The sequence below is a fragment of the Lynx canadensis genome, chromosome F1 (assembly GCF_007474595.2).
Source record: "Lynx canadensis isolate LIC74 chromosome F1, mLynCan4.pri.v2, whole genome shotgun sequence".
NCBI classification, from domain to species: Eukaryota; Metazoa; Chordata; class Mammalia; order Carnivora; family Felidae; genus Lynx; species Lynx canadensis.
The window spans coordinates 40260242-40285505 of record NC_044319.2 but is presented as its reverse complement, the minus strand read 5'-3'; the positions used below and the strand labels follow the sequence as shown (position 1 = coordinate 40285505).

The following is a 25264-nucleotide window of genomic DNA, read 5'->3' as shown; positions in this document are numbered from 1 at the left end:
TCTTTACTAGCTTGGTTTCCTCCTAAAGAACAAATTTTGAGCTCTGAATAAAATAAATGTTCTATTTTCTTTAGAAATCCAAAGAAATTAGTCCAAACAAATGTGATGAATAGCAGATTAACGAAAACAAATTTTATGGAAAATGTAGTTTAGCTTAATCCTACTAATAAATTGCTTAATCACATTTTTTGCTCTCCTATAAAATCATTCCTAGTAGTCTCAATTAACACTTAAAATTTTTTTTTTTAATGTTCATTCATTTTTGAGAGAGACAGAGACAGAATGCGAGTGGGTTAGAGGCAGAGAGGGAGACATAGAATCTGAAGCAGGCTCCAGCTTCTGTCAGCACAAAGCCTGATGTGGGGCTCAAACTCACGAACTGTGAGATCATGACCCGAGTCAAATTCTGATGCTTAACCGACTGAGCCACCCAGGTGCCCCTGTGGTCAAATATTTCAATCCTTAGCTGCTATGTTTGCATTTCCTTTACACCATTAGTGTTAGTTACTTTTCATTTAAAAATAGATAAACTTAATGGAAAGCTTATTAAAGGGAGACTGGTATAGTACCTTTTTTTTTTTAATGTTTTTTAAATTTTATTTTTGAAAGACAGAGACAGAGAACGTGCGCACGTGCGTGTGAGAGAGCAGGGGAGGGGTAAAGAGAGAGGGAGACAGAGGATCCGAAGCGGGCTCTGTGCTGACAGCAGACAGCCCAACATGGGGCTCAAAATCCTGAACTGCGAGATCATGATCTGAGCTGAAGTTGGATGTTTAACCAACTGAGGCACCCAGGTGTCCTGAGACTGGTATAGTATCTTAAAAAAACACAAGAGAATCAGTCCCATTTTCCTACGGTCTCCTGTTCACACACCAATGTCCTGCTGTCTTCACGCATGCCTGAGTTGCTGTTGTTGGAACACAGTCTATTCTTGTTTGAAAATACGTGAAGCAGCTATTTGGGAATGGAGGTTGGCAGCTATCCATCTCATGTCTGCTGACTCCAATAGAAAACAATACACATTTCCCGCATAGTTCTTTCCCTGTGGCTGACAGAAAAGTGATCTCACTGAACAGTGATTTCCTTAGTCAAGCACAATGATGGTTCTACAGTATCCCAAGTATGATAAATGTACAACCACCTCTCTCCTCTAGATTTTTTAGAAAGCTGAACTTTGTGTTGGAAGACTGGAGGGGAACATGCCTTTTTCTCTTAGTAGAAAACATAGCTGTTAACTGATATTCTGGCACCATGAAGTTTTAAAGAATCCTAGAAGGTTAATTCCATGGAAAGGAGTATATATGAAGTCACCTGAATAATGAGTCATACAAGAGAAGCAAGGGAAATAATAAGCAGGGAAGTGAAAATCTGAGTGAGGAATGTTTTGGATATAGTGGGCAGTTGAAAAAGGGAGCAAAGATGTGGGAAGAGGAGGTCTGAAACAAAAGGGAATGAAGAATTTGCTTTTGGACAGAGAATTGCTATTATATACCATGAACAGAACTTGAACTAGTAAAACTGGGACTAGATGCCACGTTCAATAAACTGAGAGTCAAGAAAAGTAGAAATGGTATTCATAACTAGGTAAGAATACATTTCCGGTAAGTTAACAGGTCACAGAGAAAGAGAGAAGATATGGGCAGACATTTCACAAGCCTGTCTGAGCAGAGGGGAAATATGATTTCCAAAAGACCAACAGAAGGTTGCTAATGTCCAGGAAAGGATTCCTTGAAGGCAAAATAGAGTAGTGACTTCCTCTAGGGGGACAGGAACCAGAGGAGAACTCGCAAAGCTGGGAAACTCATACCATACCTATATGGTATGAGAGACCATATCCCTCTGTGAGGGATTAATAGATTAATCAAGCTTAGACAAGATATCCACCAAATCTGCTTGGATTAAAGTATTTTTCTTCAAGTATTTTTATCACCTTCTTAGAACAGAAAGAAAGAAAAGATACCAAACACTTGGTCTAAGCTGACCAAGTGAAAGAATCATATATTGTTTTTATCTTCTTTGTTATATTCCTATAAAGAATGCTATTTGACTATTCTTAACTTTGAGTTGGTTGAACTAAGTAGAAAATGAGTATAATAATGATAATGACCATAATGGCTAAAATTTACTGAGTGCTTACTACTTCCAAGTCAGTTATTAAATTTTTTTTTAATGTTTTTATTTATTTTTGAGACAGAGCATGAGCAGGGGAGGGGCAGAGAGAGAGGGAGACACAGAATCCGAAGCAGGCTCCAGGCTCTGAGCTGTCAGCACAGAGCCTGACACGGGGCTTGAACTCACGGATTGTGAGATCATGACCTGAGCTGAAGTCGGATGCTTAACCGACTGAGCCACCCAGATGCCCCCCAAGTCAGTTATTACACGAAACACTTTATGTAGATTTATTAGCTCATTTAAACTTACCAAAAGACCGTGTGAGGTAAACACTGTTATTATCTTCATTTTATATACAAGAAAACTGACTCTCAGGAGACTAAGTAACTTGGGTCAAGGTAAAACCAGAATATGAACTGAAATCTGAATCCTCAACTACTATGCTATTACTCTATCCTCAAGGGCTAAGGTTTCATAGTAGTAGAAATAGTAAACCCACGTGATTCCCTGGAAAGAGTCAAGGGAGCAGGAGGATAGATAGACATGGGGACAAAAACTAGGAGGGAGGAGGAGCATCAAGTAGAGCTATAAATTTCAGTTCTTACTGGTCAGAGCCATTCTGTCACGTAACCTCTTGTGAGTGTTCTTGGGATCCAAGTACCAATACCAGGGAATAGCTTCTAATACCTGTCAGCACTCGCATGGCTCCATGGACTGCATTTAAATCTCCGCTCACCAACATCTCCATGAGCAGGTTGAAGAGCTGGGGCCAGGCTTCGGGCCAGTCCCAGTGGGCAATGGCTGACACCGCATAGGCCACACTGGAGCGCACCTTACTTATTGATTCTCTCAACCCATTGGGCAATAGCTCCCGGATAACAATTTTTGCCTGCAGAGGAGAAAAGCCCACCTGTCATTAGACCAGGTTATAAGTGACTGGTAGAGTCCCATCCAGTTTATGTGTTGAAAAAGCAACGCACACGAGGTATCGCATATCTATCAAAAATTCCAATACACAAACTTGACAAATTGTTCATTTGGAGAGTTCATCTATTATCTCTAAACTTATGCGGTCCATTACGTTAGCCACCAGCTACATGTGGCCCTTTACATTTAAATGATAATGAAATGCAATAAAAAAATTCACTTCCTGAGTTGCAGCAGTCACATTTTAAGTGCTCAACACCCTACGTAGCCAGTAGCTACTGTACTAGACAACACAGATACAGAATATCTTCATAGCTACAGAGTTTCAATGGGCAGTGCTGCCCTAGACCTTGTATCTCAGAGTTTCTTGGGGGCCCAGAATGGTTGCATAGTGCTGTACTAAGTAGAACCACTGGTTCATTTAATCCTCAAACAACTCTTTGAAGTTGGATTTCTAATTCTAATTTTAGATATTTAGGAAATTGAAGCTTAGAGGTTAAAATACTCTTCCAATATTCTCATGGCTAGTAAAAGGCCGAACTGCAATGTGAACACAGGTCAGCCTGATACTCAGGTCTCTTACCTACAGCATGTTGCCGATAATGCCAGCTACCAATCAATCTCCTTTTCTGCCTTTTGATTGCCCCATGTTGTCAAAGATTGGTGACAGCTCAATCTCTTAAGATGGCCCTCTCACTCTTTACAGGTGGACTAATCAAGTAACTCTCCTTACCCTTTCTGTAGTTTCAGGAGGCCTAAACTTCTCTGACTGGGCACACCAGTGAGTTTCCACATATTGCTTCAAAATGACTGATGCCAGCTGCGAAGAGAATAAGCCAAGTAGTACAACAAGAAAAAGACTTTCTTCATATATACAAATCATATACATACAGATGGCCTAATACATTCATTTGAAGTACATCTAAATCTGGTACAAAATCCTAGGTTATTTGTAAATTGGCCTTATTCTTTCTCTTTCCAATAAGAAAGTTTTATTACCAAGTAAAAGGGAAATTACTTATAAATTGGGTCAATCAGTCTGGACTTACCTGACGGATTGCCAGTGCTCCCTGGGGATCTACGGTCAGCTCTGCCAGGTGAACACCAAATTCTGAAAGAGAAAATTTTATTTTGAGTCTAAAAACACCCAGGAAAGCCATAGCAACTTACTGAGCCTTAACTCTGATGCCAACAAGAAAGATTTCAGAAAGGGGACTGATTCATTGCTTCTAAAAGTGGTGATAACTGCTAAGATTGGTTCTTCTAAGTAGGAGAAACAAACAGGCTAGGCTGTAGGGCATGGCTGCCTACAACGAATAGTTCCAGCCCTCTCACTTCTTCCAATCTCTGAATAGCATCTTCCAAGATGGCAACATCTTCCTCTTAGACCAATGAATATAGTATCTAATTGAAAACCAGGACTATCTAACCCCAAAGAAAAATTAAAAAGTGAGATTTCAGGAGTTGTTCAGATATCCGCTACTAGATAAGAGATGATTAATTATAAGAAAATCTGGCTTTAACAGGTTCAGTCCTAAAAATATAACTGTTTTAAGTGAACAGTTTCCAATAAGCAATGTAAGCAGTAAACCTGAAATGCATATTGAGAGATGTGTATCTCCAGGTATGCCACATTTTACCTTAAAAGAACTACTAAAAATAAAAAATAAAATAAAGAAATGCATATTGAGAGACTAAAAACAATGCTTACTCCCACATTAAAATTCAGATCCTTCAATGCTTCAATGGAATCCACATTAAAATCTCAATGATGGTTTTTCCAGAAACAGAAATCCTAAAATTCATACAGAATCTCAAGGGACTACCTCAAGTAGCCAAGACAATCTTGACCAAAAAAAGAAAAAGAGACCAAACCCGGAGGACTCACACTTTCTGATTTCAAAACTTACTACAAATCTACAGTAATCAAAATAATGTGGTACTGGCATAAAGTCAGATAATATATAGCAATGAAAAGAATAGAGAGCCCAGAAGTAAACCCTCACATACATGGTCAAATGATTTTTGACAAAGATGCCACAGTCATTCAGTGGGAAAAAGGTAGCTTTCAATAAGTGTTGGGAAAATTGAATATCCATATGCAAGTAAATTAAGGTGGACCCTTATCAAATACTATACACAAAAATTAACTCAAAATGAATCAGGGGAATAAATATAAGACTTAAAACACTTAAAATCTCAGAAGCAAACACTGGACAAAAGCTTCATGACCTTAGATTTGGCAATGATTTCCTGGATATGATACCAAAGGCACAGAAAGAAGAAAAAATACATAAATCAGACTTCATAAAAAGTCAAAAATTTTGTGCATCAAAAAATACTTCCATACAGTGAAAAGGCAACCCACAGGACGGAAAAAACTATTTGTAAATCACTTGTCTAAAACGTGGGGGCGGGGGGAGGGGACCTGACTGGCTCAGTCAGTAGAGCATGCAACTCCTGATCTTGGGGTCGTGAGTTCAAGCACCACGATGGGGTAAAGTTTACTTAACAAGAAAAAAATTTTCCAAAAAAAAATCATTTATCTGATAAGGGATTAATATCCCAAACACAGAGAACTGAAATTCAACAACAACAAAACAAACAATACAATTCAAAAATGAGCACAAGACTCAAATGGGTATTTCTCCAAAGAAGATATATAATGGCCAATAGACACCTGAAAAGACACTCAACATCATTAATCACTAGGGAAATGCAAATCAAAACTTCGAGATGCCACCACACACTCATTAGGATAGCTACTACCAAAACAACAGAAAACAAGTACTGGGGAGGGTGTGGAGAAATTGGAATGCTTACACATGACTGGTGGGAATGTAAAATGGCATAGCTGCTGTGCAGAATAATACAGTGGTTCCTCAAAAAATCAGAAATAGAATCACCATAAGATCTAGCAAATTCCATCTCTGGGTATATAACCAAAAGAACTGAAAGCAGGGTCTTGAAGAATATTTGCATATCCATGTTCATAGTACTATTGTTCACAATAGCTAAAAGATAGAAGCAACCAAGTGTCTATCCAGAGATGAGCAAATAAAACGCAGTATATATATGTACAAGGGAATATTATTCAGCTTTCAAAAGGAAGGAAATTCTGCAATATGATACAACAACTGCTAAAATAGGTGAATCTTGAGGACATTATGCTAAATAAAATACATTAGTCACAAAAAGACAAATACTATATGATTCCATTTTGATACGAGCTACTTAGAGTAGTCAAAATCATAAAGACAGAAAGTTTAACAGAAGTTGCCAGGGGCTGGGGGAGGGGAAAATGAGGAGTTACTTAATGGGTTTACAGACTGTCAGTTTTACAAGATGAATAGAATTGGTGGTGACAGTTGTGCAACAACGTGAGTATATTAAATACCATTGGACTGTGTACACTTAAAGATGTTAAAATGGTAAATATTAGGTGTATTTTACTACAAAATTTTTTTTTTTAAAAATCAGATCTAATTTATACTTGTCAAATGAGGAAGAAGAATGTAAGACCAAGAGGGCACCATAATTTTCACATCTCACAGTCTAGGGCTGTGCTATCCAACATGATAGCCATCACTTACAAGTGACTACTGAATACCTGAGATGTGGCTAGTGAGAACTGGCATGTGCTGCAAGTGTAAAATACCACACTGCAAACTTAGTATGAAAACAAAATAATGTAAAATATTTTAGTAATGCTTATACGGATTACAAATCGAAATACTTTGCACACCTTAGGTTAAATGAATCGTTTTAAAACTTAATTTTACCTTTTTCTTTTTACCTTCCCAATATAACTTTTAGAAAATTTAAAATTTCACCTGTGACTCCCATTTTATTCCTACTGGACAGCACTGTTCTAGAGACTGAATGGTAATTTTTCAGAGGTGTTCAGTTGTGGTAGGTGCACCAGTTACGACAGGTGCATCATTCCTATTTGCAGGGAGCTGAAGAGGCTAAGAGCACAGGTTAGGCAAGTTTAGGCTCAAATCCTGAAGCCACTGTGTCTAAGCTTAGAAAAGTTACTTATCTTTTCCAAACCCCAGTTTCCCCATCTGCAAAATAAAGATAATGGTATCAAGTTACCAAGCAATCCTGTGAGAACAACACATGGCACATAGTAAAAACTTTAAAAATCAGTTATTGTGGCAATCCCTATAAAAATTCCAATGGCGTTTTTCACAGAAATAGAACAATCCTAAAATTTGTGTGGAACCATGAGAAACCCCAAAGAGCCAATGCAATCTTGAGCACGAACAAAGCTGGAAGCATCATGGCTCCCTGATTTAAAATTAATTTACAAAACTGTAGTAATCAAAACTATGGTACTGGCATAAAGGCACATAGATCAGTGGAACAGAACAGAGCCCAGAAATAAACCTAAGGTTAATTAACTTAGGACAAAGGAGGCAAGACTATCCAAGGGAAAAGGACAGTCTCTTCAATAAATGATGCTGGGGGGAGCCTGGGTGGCTCAGTCGGTTAAGCACCGGACTTCAGTTCAGGTCATGATCTCATGGTTCGTGGGTTCTAGCCCTGCGTCGGGCTCTGTGCTGACAGCTCAGAGCCTGGAGCCTGCTTCAGATTATGTGTCTCCCTCTCTCTCTGCCCCTGCTCAGCTCATGCTCTGTCTCTGTCTCTCTCTCAAAAATAAATAAGCTTAAAAAAAAAAATAAAAAAAAGAATAAATGATACTGGGAAAACTGGACAGCCACATGCAAAAGAATGACACTGGACCACTCTCTTACACCATACACAAAAACTAATTCAAAATTAATTAATTTACTATTTGATTAATTCAAAGTTAATTAATTAAAGACTTGAATGTAAGACCAGAAACCATAAAACTTCTACAAGAAAACATAGGTGTTAAGTTTCCTGACATCAGTTTTAGCGATGACCTTCTGTATTTGACACCAAGAGCAAAGGCAACAAAAGCAAAAATAAATTAAGTGGGACTACAGGCATACCTTGTTTATTGCACCTTGCTTTACTGCACTTTGTAGATACTGAGTTTTTTTTTATGAATCGAAGGTCTGGGGCAACCCTGTGTAGAGCAAGTTTATCAACATTTTTTTCAACAGTATTTGCTCACTTTGTGTCTCTATGTCACATTTTGGTATTCTCTCAATATTTTAAACTTTTCCATTATATATACATATATATATATATATATATATATATATATTTTTTTTTTTTTTTTTTTTTTTTATTTTATATTTGAGAGAGAGAGAGAGAACGATCAGGGGAGGGGCAGACAGGTGGAGACAGAATCTGAAGCAGGCTCCAGGCTCCGAGCTGTCAGCACAGAGCCCAACGCAGGGCTCGAACTCACAAGCAGTGAGATCATGACCTGAGCAGGAGTCAGACACTCAACCGACTGAACCACCCAGGCGTCCCTTCATTATTATATTTGTTATGGTGATCAGTGATCTTTGACGTTACTACCGTAATTGTTTTGAGGCAACACAAAGTGTCCATATAAGATGGTGAACTTAATTGAAAAATGCTGTGTTATGATGGCCCTACTAACTGGCCATTTCCCCTTCTCTCTCCCTCTCTTTGGGCCTCCCTATTCCACCAGATACAACAATATTGAAATTAGACCAAATTAAACCATGTAATAACCTCTAAGGGTTCAAGTGAAAGGAAGAGGTGCATGTCTCACACTTTAGAAAAAGCTTGGTGAGGAAGGCATGTCAAAAGCCGAGAGGCTGAAAGCTAGGCCTCTTGTGTCAGCTAAGCTGTGAATACAAAGAAAAAGTATTTGAATGAAAGCAAAAGTGCTACTCCAGTGAACACTCAAATGGTAAGAAAGTGAAACAATCTTATTACAGATATGGAGAAAGTTTTAGAGGTCTGGACAGATCAAACCAGCCACAACATTCCCTTAAGCCAAAGACTAATCCAGAGCAAGGCCCTAACTCTCTTAAATTTTATCAAGGCTAAGAGAGGTGAAGAAGCTGCAGAAGAAAAAGCACTGATCTGTAGGGCACCTGGGTGGCTCAGTCTGTTGGGCGTCCGACTTCGGCTCAGGTCATGATCTCGCAGTTTGTGGGTTTGAGCCCCGCGACAGGCTCTGTGCTAACAGCTCAGAGCCTGGAGCCTACTTAAGATTCTGTGTCTTCCTCTCTTTCTGCCCCTCCCCTGCTAATGCTCATGCTCTGTCTCTCTGTCTCAAAAAGGAATATTAAAAAAAAAAAAAAAAGTTGGGAAGTAACGTACAGCATGTCAGCTATGGCTAATAATACTGTATTATATATTTTAAAGTTGCTAAGGTAAGAGAATAGATCTTAGAAGTTCTTTTAATAAAAAAACAAAAATTCTATAATTAAAATAATAAATTGTGCTGGTATTGCTTTTATTGCTCATAGTGAGTACACTGTTTGGCTTTCCTATCTCTGTAACTAAAGTTACTTTCCATGGTGAATTCTAACTATCACAATTGGGTTTCACTGAAATAGCCATCCAAAGGATATTTATGCAAAAGAAAAGCTTAATACCAAGAAAAAGTCACCCATGCAGTGTTTCATGTTCAAGGCTTATCCAAGTACACAGGTTAAAAGCTATTGAAAATGATCTATGTCTATGTATTTTTTAAATGTTTTATTTTGAAATCATTTTTAGACTTAAAGAAAAGCTGACAAACAGTACATAGAGTTCATGGATACCCTTTACTCACGTTCCTCTGATATTAGCAACCTACACAACTGTGGTTCAATGATCAAAACCAAAAACTAACATGGGTATAATACTATTAACTGAACTACAGACTTGACTGGAATTTCATCAGTTTTTTTCCCTTATTGTCCTTTTTCTGTTTCATGATCCAATCCAAGATCCCATGTTGTATTTGGCTGTCAGGTCTCTTCAGTTTCCTCTAATGCATGACATTCTCTTATTGTCTTTTATGACCAGAACACTTCCATTGAGTAATGATCAGTTACTTTGTAGAATGTGTCTCAATGTGTGATTGACCCAAGTTTCCTCATGATTAGACTGAGGTTATTCATTTTAGACAAAAATATCAGAGAAGTGATGCTGTGTCCTCAGAATATCCTATCAGGGAATACATAATGTTGAAAAGTTACTGGAAATGTTAACCATGATCACTTACTTGATAATGTGCAGTCTACTGGGTTTCTCTACTGTCAAGGTACTGTTTTTCCCTTTTAATGATAAAAATCTCGGGAGAGATACTTTGAGATTATGATAATATCTTGTTTCTTCTTATACTTTCACACATTGATTTTAGTATCCATCTGTAGATCCTATTGGCAAACATTATCACCGTGTTGTTTGCCTAATGGTGCTTTTGTATTTATTTTCTTTACTCTTATTAACTGTAATTCTTTTCTAATGAGGAACTGTCCCTTCTCCTTTCTTTATCCAATTATTTCTTTACACCAGTGTGGACTCATGTTATTTATTTTATTCTATAGTTTTAAGCCAGTACTATCATTATTTTGCTGCCCAGATCCTTCTACTTAGGCCACTGGCACTCCTTTCATTTGGGTCCTGTATACTTCTCTACACTCCCATCCTTTTTACAGCACTGCCTTTTGTTCTGATATCACAAGATATTCTAGGCTTATCTTGTATTTTCCCTGCGTAAGCCCTGGTGCTTATTTTAGTGGGGAATGCTATTTAGAAACCAAGATCTGGATGCTAGGTGTGCTCAATGCTACTGGGGTGTCACTGCTCCTAGGCCTTCTCAGAGAACACCACGAGGAAATCTATGTATGTATACTAACGTATACCTACACATCCACCCATCCATCTGCCATCCATCCATCCATCCACCCATCCATCTACTGACACCTCAGATCCAATGCCATGTCAATACAAAGGTTCATTCTACTTTTCCTCTTTTCCTGATGTAATTTTTTCTCTGGCTCTCATTTTCTAAAATAAGTTTACCTATTCATTTCAATCTTAGTATACACATAAACTAATTACAACTATTAACTCATACTCTTGTGAAAAACAGATGTATTAACTGGAGTACAGTTTTTGTGAAGAGTTCTTTTTGACTTTAATCTTACAATATGCAGTCGAACCACACACTATTTTCCAAAGTTACTTGGATTCTTTTCTCTCCCAACACCCAATGATACTTACGTTATTCATTTGTAATACGGTCAGGTTCATTTGTTACTACTTCCATTTTGGGCCCCCTCTACCGTTTGATTTTAATTATTTATTTGAGGGATACTTCTACAATTCTCAATCAAAGCTACACAAAAAGGAGTATTATAAGAAGTGTCGCTCCATCCACATCCCTATTAACTTCTTTCCACCTTCCCTCAACCCACTCCATGTAGATAACCAATCAGCTTCTGGTTTATCTCTCCTGTATTTCTTTTGCATTAATGAGCAGACACAGGTGTATTTTTTTACGTCCTCTTATTTACACGAACAGTTGTTTATTATATTCTTTTATACTTTTTCTTTAAAAAAATATTTTTAATATTTATTTTTGAGAAAGAGAACGAGTAGGGGAGGGACAGAGAGAGGGAGACACAGAATCTGAAGCAGGCTCCAGGCTCTGAACTGTCAGCACAGAGCCCAACACGGGGCTCGAACCCAAGAACTGTGAAATCATGACCTAAGCCGAAGTCAGACGCTCAACCTACTGAGCCACCCAGGCGCCCCTGTACTTTTTTTTCCAATTAACATTATATTCTGGAAATCATTCCACATCAGTTCAGAGATTCCTCATTCTTTTTATTTGTAGCTGCATAACATACCATTGAATAGATGTACTTTATTCAACCTATTGAATCAACCACTGTCCTATTCATGAGTGTATATAATGTATCAATGTATATAACAGGCAGTTACATTGCTTCCAATATTCTGCTTTTATAAACTATGTTGCAGTAAACAATATGCATTTTTATATTGTTGAAGGTGTACCTTCAACCCCAGAAGTGGGTCTGCTGGATCAAAAGGTAAGTGCATATATAGTGTGGTTAGGTATGGCCAAATTTTCCTCCAAAAGAACTGTACCAATTTGCATTCCCACGAGTAATGTTAAGAGTGTTTCTTTACAGCCTCACCAACAGAATGTGTTACTATTTTGCCAGTCTGACAGATAAGAAATGGTTGTTTAATTTCTCTAACCACTATAAACCTTATTTGTATGTTTGAGTCCTTTTTTTTTGTGGGGGGGGGGGGTGCTGGTGATCTGTCTGTCCATATCCCGCTCCCATTTTTCTACTGGGTTTTTGGTCCTTTGTTACTTAAAAAAAATTTTTTTTTTACACTTTAATCTTGTTTTATCTTCATAACAAGACTGTGAGGTAGGTAGGCAGGTATTAAATCATTGGGGAGATTAAGTAGGGAGCTATGGCTCAGAAAATTTAACAGATTTTGTCAACATCTAAAAACTAGTCTGAGTCTCTGGTTTCAGGTCTGATTGTAAAGGCTATTATGGACCAACGCAGTTGAAGATAGACCTTGAAGCTTACTCTGCTATTCTCCATGTTGTCCCTGATCCTTCCATTCCAGGTTCAGTCTTCAGGGGCTATCTTCCACAGGCAAGACTCAATGCAGAGGCACCCAAGATAATACCATTCTCTGTTCTGGGGCTGTCCACGGAGATATGAGGAGGAAAGCAAGACTTTTACAAACTGCCCACTGAGGAATGAAGGTTAGTTCCAGCCTTCTGCAGTTACCTCACCCAGAAGACCAACTCTTTGAATGTATGATTCAGAAAAGATGGTTGGATCCAGCCAGTTCACAACAGTGACAGACTCATAGAGATACACATATCATTCTGCTTAAATATACATCTGCAAAACACTAGGCCCCAGAAGATCTCCACGCCAAATACTCTCCATGGACTCATAATGAGTAAGTTAGTTCACGCTGTCTAGGCCCGGGATTTCTGGCAACCAGCAAGGGGCCCAGGGCCTGCCGTACCTTGGAGCCTCTCAGGGAACCAGGGTTCCTCTGCCAGGCTGCCCAGAGGAGAAAGATCCAGCCCTCTCTTCAGAGAGAAGGGTGAGCATCAGCAGCTTTTCCTGTGGGTACCCCAAAGCAGCAAAACAGGGCAAAGGGTGAGGAAGAAGACTTCAATGCACACCCCTCCATGCGGGGTCACATCCCTGCACCAGGAATTCTCAGCATACACAAAGGTTTTTGCTTGTTGCTTCTTAACCACAAGTGATGGCATAAAGGTCTTCTGGAGGGGCTGGCATTGAGGTCTTTTAGGAACATACTTTGACTCAATCCTAGGGGTGGGCCATCAGGAGGGGCGGGGGACTCAAAATGTCTCAGACTCCTCCAATGGATCCTGTTTAGCAGGACCCTGACCTCGTTCCAGTGGGAGAGATCCTGCTTGTGTTCCTGGGAGGATAAAAAGATGTGAGCTAGTTCTGCTGGGGCCTCTAACAGCCTGGGAGAATTGGTACTAGGCACCCCTACCTTTAGGGGTAAAGCTGTCTCCTGTGTGTGGCTGAATAGTCCGTGTACCTCACTTGCCTGGGGCAGGAGAGGTGGAGGTGAAGGGGCCCAGCCTGGCTCCTTCTCCTCCTGCGCTTCAGGATTCCCTGGGGGCCTCTGCGCCTGCAAGTACAGCGGCTGGAGTCTTGCCATCTGCTCCAGCTCTAGGCACAGGTGTTCCAGGTAGTAGAAACAGGCCCAGGCTTTAGGCCCCAGGTCCCCCACCACCTCTGCTTCTTCCAGGTCTGCCTTTAGGTCAGTTTCTGCCACAGTGGCCTCCTGCTCCCTTACTCCAAAAAGGGGCATTTCACATTCAGGCTTACTTGGTGACTTTAGGGAGTGATGGTGTGACATGCTGGCAGGGGAAGTCGAGGGTTGGTGGGACAGCTTCAGCACCTGCTCCAGCCTTCAGCCAGCTTTCACCTGGCCTAGGTGGGCAGGACATTCCTTGGCAGCAAGGGTCAGGGGCTCACGGTTCCCTATGTGCTCTAAATCCAGAGAAGGTAACTGACTGAGAAAGGCCCAGTGAGGTGGCCTGGGGGCTATCTCCAACCACCATCTCCACTCCTGAGTCCCAGGAGGCCTGCCTCCTGAGACCTCTCTACTCACCTTTCCCCTCCCAAGAGTCTAGTGAGCAAGCTGGGCAGCAGCCGGGATCCATCTGTAGGTGCTGCTGACTCCTGGCACTAAACAGCTGCATGGCAGGTTCTTGACAACCCCATCTACCATCTCTGCACACCTTGATTTTCAGGCCAAACCCTTTCCTGCTACCCATAGGTCCTCTGGGTTGCTCCCTCCTAACCCCATCCTTCTAGATAGCACCCTCATCCCATTCTTCTTTCCCAGATACAGACAGGGAAACAGAGTCCCTAGTTTTTTTTGTTTGTTTGTTTTTGTTTTTGTTTTTTTTAAATTTTTTTTTCAACGTTTATTTATTTTTGGGACAGAGAGAGACAGAGCATGAACGGAGGAGGGGCAGAGAGAGAGGGGGACACAGAATCGGAAACAGGCTCCAGGCTCCGAGCCATCAGCCCAGAGCCTGACGCGGGGCTCGAACTCACGGACCGCGAGATCGTGACCTGGCTGAAGTCGGACGCTTAACCGACTGCGCCACCCAGGCGCCCCCAGAGTCCCTAGTTTTTAAGAGTTCTTTATACTGGGGTGCCTGGGTGGCTCAGTCGGTTGAGAGTCAGACTCCTGACTTTGGCTTAGGTCATGATCCCAGGATTCTGGGACTGAGCCTTATGTTGGGTTCATGCTGAGCATGCAGCCTGCTTGGGATTCTCTCTTCCTCTGCCTCTCTACCCTGCTAGTGACCTCTCTCTCTAAAACAACAACAACAGAAACCCTAAAACTATTTTTAAGAATTTGTTTATTTTTGAGACAGACATAGAATGTGAGCAGGGGAGGGGCAGAGAGAGAGGGAGACACAGAATCAGAAGCTGAGCTGTCAGCACAGAGCCTGACGCGGAGCTAGAACGAGGAGCCAGAACTCACAAACTGTGAGATCATGACCTGAGACGAAGTTGGACGATTGACTGAGCCACCCAGGTGCCCCCAAACCTTGAAACCATTAAAAAAAAAAGAAAGAAAGAAAAAGTTCTTTATATATTAAGGATATTATCATTTTGTCTGTGTATATGTGATGAAAAATTTCTCCCAGTTTTTCAGCTGTCTTTTGACTTTTTTTTAATGTTTATTACTTTTTTGGGTGGGGGGAGAGAGCGAGAGAGAAAGAGAGAGAATGAGTGGGGGAGGGGCAGAGAAGAGGGAGAGAGAGAATCCGAAGCAGGCTCCAGGCTCTGAGCTGTCAGCACAGAGCCCGATGTGGGGCTCGAACTCATGAACCAACCATGAGATCATGACCTGAGCCAAAGCGAGCCCCCAGGCGTCTTTTGACTTTTTATATGGTGGTTTTTGTCATGCAAATTAAAAACATTATTTTATGAGTCAGACTTATCAATCTTTTATTGTCTCTGAATTTCGAGTTACAGTTAGCCTTTCCTTATGCCAGCATTAAAGAAAAATCACCTGTATCTTCTAGAATTTGTACGGTTTCATTTAAAAAAGAATTTTTTTTTTTACATTTATTCATTTTTGAGAGACATAGCACAAGTGGGGGAGGGGCAGAGAGAGAGGGAGAGATAGAATCTGAAGCAGGCTTCAGGCTTTGAGCTGTCTGTCAGCACGGAGCCTGAGGCGGGGCTTGAACCCACAAACCGCGAGATTGTGACCTGAGCCGAAGTTGGACACTTAACCGACTGAGCCACCCAGGCAGCTCCTGTACAGTTTCATGTTTTAAATTTTTAGGTTTCTAATCTATTTGGAACTTGTTTTTTTGTATGGTATGATACTGATCTGATTCCAGATACCTACCCAGTTGTCCTAGTACCCTTTATTAAAATGTCCACCTTTACCCCAATGACTTGAGTGAGATGTCACTTCTATCTACATTACATTTCCATAGGTACTTGTGCCTATTTCTGGACTTTTTATTCTATTCCACAGTTCTATTTGTGTATTCACATACCAGTGCCACTCTGTTTATTTTAATTATAGAGCCTTTATAAGATGTTTTAGTATCTGGTAGAATTAGTCCCTCGTCAGAGCTTTTTCCTGTTCAGTATTTTTGGAGCTACTCTTCCATGTTTGTTTTTCTACACACTTTAGAATCAACTTGTGTACTCATCTATAATGTTGAGTTGTCCTATCCAAGGATAGCATATGTCTTACCATGTGTTCAAGTCTACTTTTCCCCCCCATTTCTCTGTAAATGCTTTAATACATATCTCTGAAAGATATATACGTTTTAAAGTTTATTTATTTTGAAAGAGAAAGAGAGCATTCAAGCGGGGGAAGGGCAGGGAGAGAGAGAGAATCCCAAGTAGGCTCTGTGCTGTCAGTGTAGGGCCCGAGGCATGGCTTGAACTCATGAGATCATGACCTGAGCCAAACTGGATGCTTAACCGACTGAGTCACCCAGGTGCCCTGGAAGATATTTTTTAAATTGAGGTAGAATTCATAACCATTTTAAGATGAAAAACTCAGTGGCACTTAGTACATTCACCTCTACCTAATTCCAAAACATTTCCATCATCCTAAAATAAAACCCATACTCATGAAGCAGTTATGTTCAAGTCTACTTTTTAAGTCTTTCAGGAATGTTTAAACAGTTTCACCCAATAGGTTCCTTTACAATTCCTATTAATTTTATTCCTAAGTATTTAATCTTCTTTGTTGCAATTGTAAATGGGTTTTTAAAAACCACTTTACATCCTCTAACCTTTTATTGTTTGTGGATATGAAGGCTACTGATTTTTCCATTTTACGTCTTGCCTCTTTACTGAATCCGTCGATTCTTCACTCGTTACGCGCTTAAGCTGCAGGGTTTCTTTGTAATTTTTTTTAAGTGAATTTACTTATTCTCAGAGAGAGTGCACACACAATACAGAAACTCATGCACGGGGGAGGGGCAGAGAGAGAGAGGAAGAAAGAATCCCAAGTAGGCTCTGCTCTGTCAGCACAGAGCAGGATGCGAGGCCCCAACACATGAACGGTGAGACCATGACCTGAGCCGAAATCAAGAGTCCGACACTTAACCGACTGAGCCACCCAGTGCCCCTAAGCTGCAGTTTTTGACACAATCTTATGGCACCTATCTTTTCACTCAGGAAAGAGTAATTTTTGCAAGAACATCATGAAAGAAGCCACATTCTCTCTAAAGCATTTAGTCAAGTGATTAAATCACAAGTAAACACTTCAAACCTGTAGAATTACCTCTAAAAATATTGAAGTCCATCCTAATTCTTAGGATTAGTTTAGATAGTTCAGGCTCTGGTACATATGAAACTTATTTATAATGGGAAAAATAGTAGGTGTCTACAACCTAAAGATATGGGAGTCAACTTTCAGAATGGACTAAAACACATGAATCAGATATAATTCTGGAAGACCTCGTGGATACCAACCAAAGTTCAAGTTTAATGGTAAAAAAGCTCTCTAAAATGCATGTGTGAAATCCAATTAAAGAAGGAGAAGGGAGAAAAGAGCACTTGTAAAGGGACCCCCACTTCCTTTGACTTCAGATACTTAGTGTGATGATGGATGTTAACTTTATAACCCCTAGTCTGTTTAGAAGTTACTGTCCACCCAGGTTTAGCATCCCTGGAAATAGTCAATCAGTTCTGTGACAATTATGTGACATCTTTAAGGATGATCTATATATATTCATAAGTTATATGGCCCATACAGTATTTTCTTGTAAAGCACATATTTCAACTTTTGCATGGACCATTATGATATGGGTTTTTTTTTTTTTTTTTTCAACATTTATTTATTTTTTGGGACAGAGAGAGACAGAGCATGAATGGGGGAGGGGCAGAGAGAGAGAGAGAGACACAGAATCGGAAACAGGCTCCAGGCTCTGAGCCATCAGCCCAGAGCCCGACGCGGGGCTCGAACTCACGGACCGCAAGATCGTGACCTGGCTGAAGTCGGACGCTCAACCGACTGCGCCACCCAGGCGCCCCATGATATGGGTTTTAATATTCCTGGCAAGAGCACAATTTTTGGATCATTACTATAGAGACAAACCAAAATGGGATCAAGATGAACAAAATCTTTACTCATACAATGTGGAAAAGATACTGGGGTATAAAAATGAGAGTTTTTGAAAGGGTTTGAAACTTGAGGTGGGACTTTAAAATTTAAACAAATCTGAATAATTACTTTTTCAATGAAAGCACAGATACTATTACAGTTATAGGGTCAACACTAAGGCTCACAGAACGGACAAGGAACCATGCATTTTCCACCAGTCAACACTGGTACCAATTAGAAGAATCATTATAGCATGAAGACCAGGCAAACTCTACACCTAAGTCTTGCCACTATTTGGGGGTCCTTTCTCATGAACCTGAGAATATCAAGTCTATTCCTTTGGAAGAAAAGTGTAGTGTGAATACATTTCTTCCATACCAGTGCCAGAAGAAGGTAGGCAGTACTCTGGTAACGATCACAATAGCTGGGAGCTATCCACTCTAATACAAGATCTAGTATCAAGATCATCAAAGATCACACCCCAATTTCCACTAATCACTTCACTTCATGCATCACTGAGATTGCAAGGGATGGTGAGAGTAAGAGATCATCAGAAGATTAAGATCCACGAGGGGCACAGAAACCTAAGTCAACCAGGGGATCTGTACTTACAACAAACATTATAAGATAAATTTCTCTGAAAGCTTATTTCCTCCACACAGGAAAGAAGAAGCTTGAAAGTTCAAGTATATAACTCTCTGCTGAAAAGCATTAATGAGAAAGAAAATCTTCAAAGGCTATAATCACCATTAACTAAAGACTGGATAAACAGAACAGATTTTCTTTTCTACAGGCTCCCACAGTTTCAAAAACAGTGGTCACATGATCAGCTCTAGTTTGGAAATCCCAAAATTTCAAAGACCAAGAACTCACTTGCATTAGGTTATAGGGGGATATAAGAGTGAAATTCAATTATTATTTATTTAATAGTATTTCCTGTTTAATGTATTTCCTATTCTGCCTAGACTATATGCCCATTAGAAATACAGAGATATCAGTCACCATAGAAGATTTTCATACCATAAAACTTTAGTTTACTTAAAAGCTGTAAGAATTATTTACAAGGAGTGATAGCGGTGGTGTGGTGAACTCTGCTTTAAAACTAACGCACATGAGGAAAAGCCAGAAAAAAAACCCTCAAGTTCTCTGACATGTTTTAAACCATCAATATGGTTGCTCCTGTCCACTGATTTCTGTTAGGTAGTAAAAATTCTACTTATAGATACTCACTTAACAGAGACCACATATTTTTTGAAGAAATACAACTAAGTATGTCTATAAAGAAAAGGTACTTTTACTTATATTAGTGTGTATTGGGGGGATTTCCAGTTTTGCTGATTGGTGTCTTTAACATAAACTAGAAAGAACCGCTGAATAACTTGCTTTGGGATGGTTAAGGCAGGAAAAGTACAAGAAACACCGACATACACAGCTGTTTTATTTTGTCTTGCTTTGAAAACAACAATTCAGATTAAACTAAGATTCAATCTACAATCAATTAAGCCGAAAGGGGACATTCAAATGGGTTGTAAGAAGTTAGCTTTCTAATGCCATTTTTGTCTGGTTTCTTTTCCCAAGATGAAGATAAACCCATCCTGTCAACCTGGGTTTCACCCTGACTACAGGTTCCTGAGTATACTCTTATCCAGCACAAAATGGTATCCTCTGACTTCCTTTCCAAGAAAGCCTTTGCCCTCCTTCCCTAGCTCATTCTCTGGGGTTTTAGTCTTTTGCTCCCCTCTATCATTATCCTTGCTCCTCTTTCTCTCCTCTCACCTCACTAGGCAAAAACATTATCTAAAACTTGGCTTCGAAGGGAAGATCCAAAGGAGAGCACGGAGGATAAAGGGTAAGTTAAGAAACATATGCTACTGGACTTAAGGGTCACTAGAGAGACATGAGACTTGGCAGTGCTTTGACAGTCAGGGAAGCTACTACTAAGAAGAACTGTGAATAGGGTTTGGTTGGGAAAGGACGTAGTTCTGAGTATAGCTCTGGAAAAGCCCCCCTTTTCTTATGGAGGTTGGTGAGCACCACAAAACCACAGCTGAAAGGAAAAAGAAAACTCCACCACTGGCCTTTTTCCGAGCGTGGCCGCCTTCCGCTCGGCTCAGTGCCCGCCACATGCCCAGGAGTGCGTCTGGATCCTTGAGGGGCTCCCTTCGCAGGTGACAGTGCTTACGCTATACTGTAAGAGAGCCAGAAAAGTGCCCATGAGAACCAGAAAGCAAACTTCCAGCCAGCAGGAACATCTCCCTAGGCATCTAAGATGGGGGAATCAACACTGATATATGGGCAGCATCTGAATGCCAGGAAAGGTGAGGGAGAGATAATTACCCCCTCCCCAGTTCAATATAATGGTGATGGAAGGGAAAAAAATGTATTTTATGTGAGGCATCTGTTGGGAGCAAGACAGAAAAGACTAAATCAAAGACAAATGGCAGGGAAAAATGCCTTCACTTCTAATAGACAAAAAGAAATAACTAAGAGAAGAAAATGACCTAGGGTCTAAATTTGGTTATGTAAGAAAGTCTGCTATGCTGGCCTGGAGAATTAGAGCTTATGAATGAAAGCAACTCATTCTACCACTTGGGTGATGCTGCTCTTAGAGGAAAACGGAGAAAGAAGGAAAAGAAGGAAAAACTTCATTCTAAGATATAAAAAAGTAAAGCATAAATACACCAAAAATAAAGAGGTGACATTCTCAAAAGTCATGATCTTCTCATAAGTCAGACAAAAAAGAAAAGCTCAGTAGAGAACATTAGACTCTGATGTAAGAGATCTTCAGCAGTTCACAAACTTCCCAATCTTTTTAATTACTATGTTTATAAAATGCTTTATATGACTCCGTGTGTTAAATAAAACAAGAATTAGATGAATGTTCTAACAGATCAAAAGACTTATTCTTACTCTGTTGAAGCAAAACTAAATTCCTGCAAACTCTGTTCATCAAACTCAAAATCTCAGTCTTCTTAAGAGAAAAGAAAGGGTAACAATTATCTGTTGGAATACTGTAATAATAGAGGAACTTCCAAACTTGCACTATGCTTCTCAAATCAGGAGCAGAATGTGCTTTGGGCTCCAGCAACTTCAATCCTATTTTCTGGGATAAATGTTTCTTAAAATTTCATCTACCCAAGAATCTGGTCAGAGCATGTCAACCTCTCTTGTCTCTCCATTTAACAGAGGGTTAACAAATGACCTGTGCCCTTTCCCTTAAAGTTAGAGATTCTTCCACTTAAGCTCCAAGACTAGGGGTCATCACCTGGCAACCAAGGAAGGTGGTACACCTATTTGTCAAAGGGAGTAGACTGGTTAATCTTAAAGATCAACTGGGGCCAGTCTCCTATGTGAGGCAACAATAAATGGTTCACAGAGACAGTTATTTGAGGGGACAGAGGGACTAGAAACAACCAGATTTGGCTGTCACCTGATGTTGGCCCCACAGAACCAAAAAGATCAAAAGATTACCAGAATACAAATAATAGTGGATACCAACTCTCAGATTTCTCATTAACTTCAAATTTGAAGGAAGTGTATTTCAGAGGACCAGAAAGCAAGGTTTCTTCCACTAGGATAAAACTAAAATGTGAAGCAACTCCAAAGGAGTGGAAAATGATGTTGTTCACTCATTTGCAAGAATGCTCCTGCCCTGGCCTGCAGGATGTTCTAATATAATAGCAGGAGCAACATCCTACCAGTTTCATCAGGACAGATGGTTGGCTAAATTCTGGCTAGGAAGCCAGGTGCTATATTTTCATATAAAGGAAGGCAATGGCTAGTGGAAAAGAAACCAGTGACCATGTTAAGGAAACATTTGAGATTCAGACAGAATACAAGACAGGAGGTACTCTGGACCCAATGGCAAAAAATAACTTGTTAAAGGCGGTAAGGAGGAAGGGAGAGAAGCAGGGTACTATATCTGAAGAATGGCTCACCACTCTCCACCTAAAACTAGGTTACTGAAAGGGGTGAATTTTTATAGTTTTTAAGTAAATATAAGGAATTGGACTTATTTAAAAAACAAAAAGAGCCTCCAAAGGGTCCAAAGCACTTCAATCAACTCCAGAGACTTGGTCCAACCCTGTACATCACATCCTAACCCTGTGCGTCATATGCCTTAGTACTAGACCACTGATATCAGGTCACTGTATTATAGCCGTTTCATGTTGCACAGCATGCCTGAGAGCACATTACCGGTAAGTTAAGGTGTGTGTGTTTCAGTCTATTCCCATCAGTGGCCTAAATCAAATGCAAAACTCTGCAATTCTGTTTTAGATTTCAAGACCCCAAAAGATGAAGAAAGTGAGACTAGAATTTCAAAAAGCTCTCAAGAAATTTACACAGTCCTAGACTTTGCCTAGATGAGACCATGGCATTGGCTAGAGAAGGGATCAGAGCCCAAGTGGAGCTGTTATTGGGCAGTTAAAACATGCACTCAGGTTCACCTTTTGTAGGAAGGTGCCAGACATACATTTGGGACACCAGGATCACCGGCTAGCATTCAGGGAAGGCATCAGACCGTCAATTTTATTCAAGTAGTAACTTGAATGTGATGAGGTTCCTTTGCTTTGTCACTCTTCCTCCTTCACATCCAAGGGAGGCAGAGACAATGTGAATACAAAAATTTTACCGAGACTAGAAGAACTCCAATCAATCTATGCATGGTTCTCAAAGAGCTTTCTCCTAACCAGCAACTGCTCCTATTGTAGGGTCTGACATTTTATAGAACAATGACAATTACAATTAGGCCTTCAAAATGGTCCTTAACCTGTTATATCCCAAATCTCCACGTATTTCCAATAGGAGGAAATTCATTTTCAATAGCTCTCTCATGCGGTGAGGGAAAATTAAAGGGAGATTTGTCTGAAGTTCTTTTCAATAAAATCCTAATCCCAGTAGAAGAGCGAACTCAAGGTTTTGAGTGTGATTTGTCAGACCATGGACAATCTCCCATATCTGGGAAGAGGTCTTTAAGAGGTGGCTGAGCTGGGAGACAGTCTAAGGATTTGCAGTTCTTCCAGCGAAGCCTTTAACAGACCAGATATATTTCTTACATAAAGACCAAGAGGATTTTTCCCTTCTCCTGTTTTAGGATCAAATTGTTCTTCGTAAAGTGGTTACACGCGGCCTGGTGAAAGGCCCACTCAGCAGGAAATTGACAATCTCCAACCAATAGTTTATTTTTTTCTCCATCACTTTAAAGCATATAATAGGAGTACCGGGACAAAGAGTCAAAGACAAAGGATGATCGGTTCCTCCAAATAGAAATGCACACAGGGGTGTTTAATAAGTGTGAATTATTTTGAAAATTAAAGGGGACTATGGCCAGGAAGGTGAATCAGCTGCACATGCACTGAATTTGATTTCTGGGAAAACATTAAGAGGTAAACCGACCAGCTAGGTTTATAACTCGGAAGCAGAAACTTGTTTGATATCTACTAAGCTCTGATAGCCGCGTTCTCAAGGCTCTGCCCTCTCACCACTTCTAACAACTCCCTTTACTCCTATTCCAGCACAACCGAGCTGGCGAAGAGGACAGCAAAAGACCCTGGTTCTGAACTCAAAAATATTTCCCAGACCGCGCGACTTCCTCCAAAGCAGCAAGTCCAGCTCCATCTCGGTCCTCTGCAGATCCTAGGCTCCATCTAGCTTTTCAAGTCTCCACCCTCCCTCTCCCCTCCGAGGCTCCACCTCTCCCGACCCTCTCCTCCAGGCGCGCCTCCCCTCTCCGGGACTTTCACAGCCACCGGGGACATCATCCTCTCTTCCTGCCCCACTCCTGCCTGCTCGGCCTCGGCGCCCAGATCTCCAGTGGCTCAGGCTCCCCTTGTCCCCAGCCGGTCCGGAGCTGCGGTCAGCGGACAGTACGGCCGGCCCAGGTCCGACACATCCTCGTGATGGTCCCGCCTCACTCACCCTCTGTCACCTCGAGCACCTTAATTTGTTCCTCGGCAGCCGCTCGCACCTCCTGCACTGGGGATAGGATCCCGGTGAGCGTATCCACCAACGCCTCCTTCAGTCCTTGTGCCACTGGACCCGGCAGCCCGGAGGCCGCACCAGCCGCCGCCGCTGCCGCCATCTTTCTTCCCTTCAGCCCGCCAGCCCCACGGCCGGGACCCGCCACTGAATGACGGCTCCCGCGCGCGGCCAATCCGCGAAGCCGCGCCTGCGCACCAGAGTCGGGCGGGAGCTAGAAGGGGGCGGGGAATGGGTCTAAACCTCCAGAGACAGCGCCTCCTGCCGTATGGACGAAAACTACACCTTTTCCCGCGAGAATCGCTTCGCATTTTTGTGAAAACTGAGCTCCAGAGAGGTTAGGGGGCTTTCCTGAGTGGAACAGCAAGTTAGTAGACTCACTTGGAACAAAGCCTATGATAGAGGACTTTAGATACATGGATCTTTCAGGTATAAGCTACAGTGTTAGGAGAGAGGAGTTGAGATGGGAATGGGTGTAGAGGGCTTTAAGGAGAAAGTTCTGGGTCAGAAATAGCTATTTTAAACCAGCCTTTTTCGCCCCCTCAAACACTGAACAACAACAACAACAACAACAACAACAACAACGGCTCAAGTGAGCCTCTTCATCTCAGGCTCAAGAATTCAAAGGTAGGGGAAAAAGAAACCGAAGTGGATGGAGCAGCGGGGAGTGGTCACCTGCCATAGACCCAACCCCCTGGTTTTCCAGCCTAGTTGAGCCCAACTTCAAAATTAGAATGTCTGGCCAGGAGAGGGCACCTGCGTGGGAAATGGTATTTCTTTCCTCCGGAGAAAGTACTTGAATGTCTATTTGAGAATGAATCCTATTCGTTGAGAATGTATAATTTTTTTTTTCTCCCCCAGAGAAATTGTGCTGGACGTTTAAGGAATGAAGGAACAAGAGTAGTTTAATATGGATATCCCACGGCTGGTCACAGGAAATGGCTGAAAGAATAGAGATAATTCTAAATACTGGAGCGAGTGGAGAGGATTATCGAGAGGAGTTAAGAATGCAGGGCAGAATTAACAAAAAAAAAATAAATTGCAAATTAAAAAAGAATCAGGGCAGGTTGGTGAGCATGTAGTGCCAGATGGATGGAATGGTATGTTATTGGGAGTGGGAAGCGCTAGACCAAAGAGAAACAGGTCATTTTTAGTAGCTGTTCAGGTTGAGTGCCTTAAAATGGTT

At 41.0% G+C, this 25264-nt stretch overlaps 1 protein-coding gene and 1 pseudogene across 1 annotated transcript in view; both read right to left on the bottom strand.

Annotated features, from left to right (window-relative positions):
* Nucleotides 1-24215, bottom strand: part of IPO9 (importin 9) — a 56327-nt gene extending 32112 nt beyond the window's left edge. The window contains exons 1-4 of the mRNA XM_030302125.2: nucleotides 24019-24215; nucleotides 4089-4150; nucleotides 3773-3859; nucleotides 2800-3001 (exon numbers count right to left, since the gene is read on the bottom strand). Of these exons, the coding sequence (XP_030157985.1) occupies nucleotides 2800-3001; nucleotides 3773-3859; nucleotides 4089-4150; nucleotides 24019-24181 (514 nt within the window). The 5' untranslated portion in view covers nucleotides 24182-24215. The remainder of the gene's footprint in view (nucleotides 1-2799; nucleotides 3002-3772; nucleotides 3860-4088; nucleotides 4151-24018) is intronic.
* Nucleotides 11696-14420, bottom strand: LOC115504911 (annotated as a pseudogene).
* Nucleotides 24216-25264: the final 1049 nt, after the last annotated feature.